Source organism: Alligator sinensis, unplaced genomic scaffold (assembly GCF_000455745.1).
Source record: "Alligator sinensis unplaced genomic scaffold, ASM45574v1 scaffold492_1, whole genome shotgun sequence".
NCBI classification, from domain to species: Eukaryota; Metazoa; Chordata; order Crocodylia; family Alligatoridae; genus Alligator; species Alligator sinensis.
Genome location: NW_005842186.1, coordinates 1,533,591 through 1,535,833, shown reverse-complemented (window position 1 = coordinate 1,535,833; position 2,243 = coordinate 1,533,591). Strand labels below are relative to the sequence as shown.

The 2,243-nt window shown below is 41.0% G+C and overlaps 1 protein-coding gene across 4 annotated transcripts in view; it reads left to right on the top strand.

The window, feature by feature from the left end:
- NEO1 (neogenin 1) overlaps nt 1–2,243 on the top strand; it is a 384,856-nt gene that overhangs the window by 368,055 nt on the left and 14,558 nt on the right. For all 4 annotated transcript variants that reach the window (XM_025207174.1, XM_025207173.1, XM_025207172.1 and 1 more), the window contains one exon: nt 939–1,031. In XM_025207174.1, coding sequence (XP_025062959.1) covers nt 939–1,031 — 93 coding nt within the window. The remainder of the gene's footprint in view (nt 1–938; nt 1,032–2,243) is intronic.

Here is a 2,243-nt window from a genome sequence, read left to right as displayed (position 1 = left end):
GAAAATACCTCAGTGATTCTCATATGTATCAGTATACAAGAGTTGATTTTTGGTTTTTAATTTGCAGTATTGATATGTACTTCACAGACTACTTTCTCCCTTATTCCCCCATCATAATCCCTAAAATCAGTCAAGAGCAGCCTCCTACAAGTATTGTCAATGCACCAACCTCTCCTGGCGAAAATGCATGGAAGGTCATTCTCCGCAATTGCTCCTTCCCTCTGGAACTCCCTTGCCCTCGAGGCCTGCCAGACCCCAAGTCTGGGCATCATCCAAAAGCACTCTAAGACCTTCCTGTTTGTGCAGGCTTTTAGCAAGCAAGGCTAAGCTGAGATACTGTTTCATACTGGGGATGGGGGAAGGAGGGAGAATGGTTTTCTGTTCTGTTTTAACACTCTATCTATCTGCTTGTATAAATTATTTTGTTCTCTTTTGTGTTCTCTTGTTTTATAAGCTATTTTATTCTCTTTAGTGTAAGTTATCCTGAGCCTTTCCCAGGAAAGGTGCTATACACATCTAGTAAATAAATAAAATATAACAAGTTAGTAATCCCAGAATTTGATAACAAACATCTCATTATGACCTTGTTCAAAAAAATGGTTGTTTAGAGTCATCTTTACAGGACTGAAATGGTCATACTACTGCATTTCTGTAGCTTGAGCTTGTGGAAGTCTGGACTCTGGTTCCAATACAACATAGTGTTTGTACACTGCCCGTCTCCTGGCTTTTCGGTAGAGAGTAGTGGAAGAACACTATTTAGCCTGTTAACCTCAGTTGCTTGTTAGTCATGACTTGCAGAGCTGTTCCCAAAGAGGAGAGTCCTGTTCTTGCATCCTGAATTAAATATAGATATTTATCAGCAGCAAAATCATCCAGTTGTGAGCTACTTTAAAAGGACTTGGTTCTTTAGTAAGTAATCTTCAGTTTTCTTCCTGTAGGACATGAGTCGGAGGACAGCATGTCCACACTGGCAGGAAGAAGGGGGATGAGGCCAAAAATGATGATGCCGTTTGATTCTCAGCCACCTCAGCGTAAGTCAACAGCTTTATTTAACAGCTTTCTCAGGCAGGAAGAATGGCATGTGTTTGTAACTGAAAACAACAAAATGAGGGATAAGTTTAGTTTTTTCCTAGCACACATGCATGTCCCCCAGATAATGTTGTTTTAGACTGTAATGAGAACATCTTGAAAAAGGAGCAATGAGCCCTTGTTATACCTGAATGCTGACCCTTCATTTCATTGACAGGAAGCTCTGGGTGATCTTTCGCAAGTAAGCTTTACCTACTTTTTGAAAGAAGTAGCTCAGAAAATGTAACTATACATTTTGGAAAGAACAGTTACTTATTGGCGGTATTGCCAGGGAAGGAGCACCGTATTCTTTTCCTTTTTTTTCTGGACTATTTTAAGGCTCAGTTCCTTTATCAAACAGTGTTTGCAGTTCAAAAAAGCCTCTTTGAGAGGAAAGGGAAATTGGACACAGTACTTGGCTTCTGTCCTTAAGGACATTGACCCGAGCCATTGTCTTCGTCTTGAGTAAAAATAAATAGGGGGTTATGTTGGTCTTCCTAGATATTTTTCTTTTTCACAAAAGCTACCATGTGCTTTTATCAAGCACAACTCAGCAGAGGCATAGCGGGGCAGCTTTGCACCCTGGGCAGCCGCGGCTCATGGGGCAATGCCAGCTGACGTAGTACAGATGGCAGTTGCTGTTTTCATGCCTCCCTTCCCCTTCCCCACCAAAGGGAGCGCTCAGGGCTGCTGCTTTTGTCACCCCCCTCCTGTGTGTTACACTACTGCAGCTCAGCACCCCAAGCAGTGTCTGATCAAGGGCAGAGCAAGGTTAGGCATCAAATGGGAAGGCTGAAGGTGCGTGTGTATTGACAGAACTGGGAGGTTAAATTTCACAGCACCTGCCTAATCAGAGTTTAGACATTACATTTACATATCTCTGTACATCCAGATAATTAATCCCATAAGCAAGTGCTCAGATGTTTTGAGAAATGTTTTAGAGGCTGGTTCTTTTTTTCTACAGTTCAGCATTTTATTGCTTTTTTTATTTGCCTAAAAATAGATAACTATGAGCTCTCCCATGTTTGGTTTTCTTGCCCCTCTTTGCTTTTCTAGATAGCGTGATGACATGAAAAGTTTAGTTTCTGAATGTTGTAGCCTACTGTTTGTTTGTATTATGTTCCATTATTACCAATTTACCAATTCTAAGGATGACCAATTAGTTTAAAAACAGA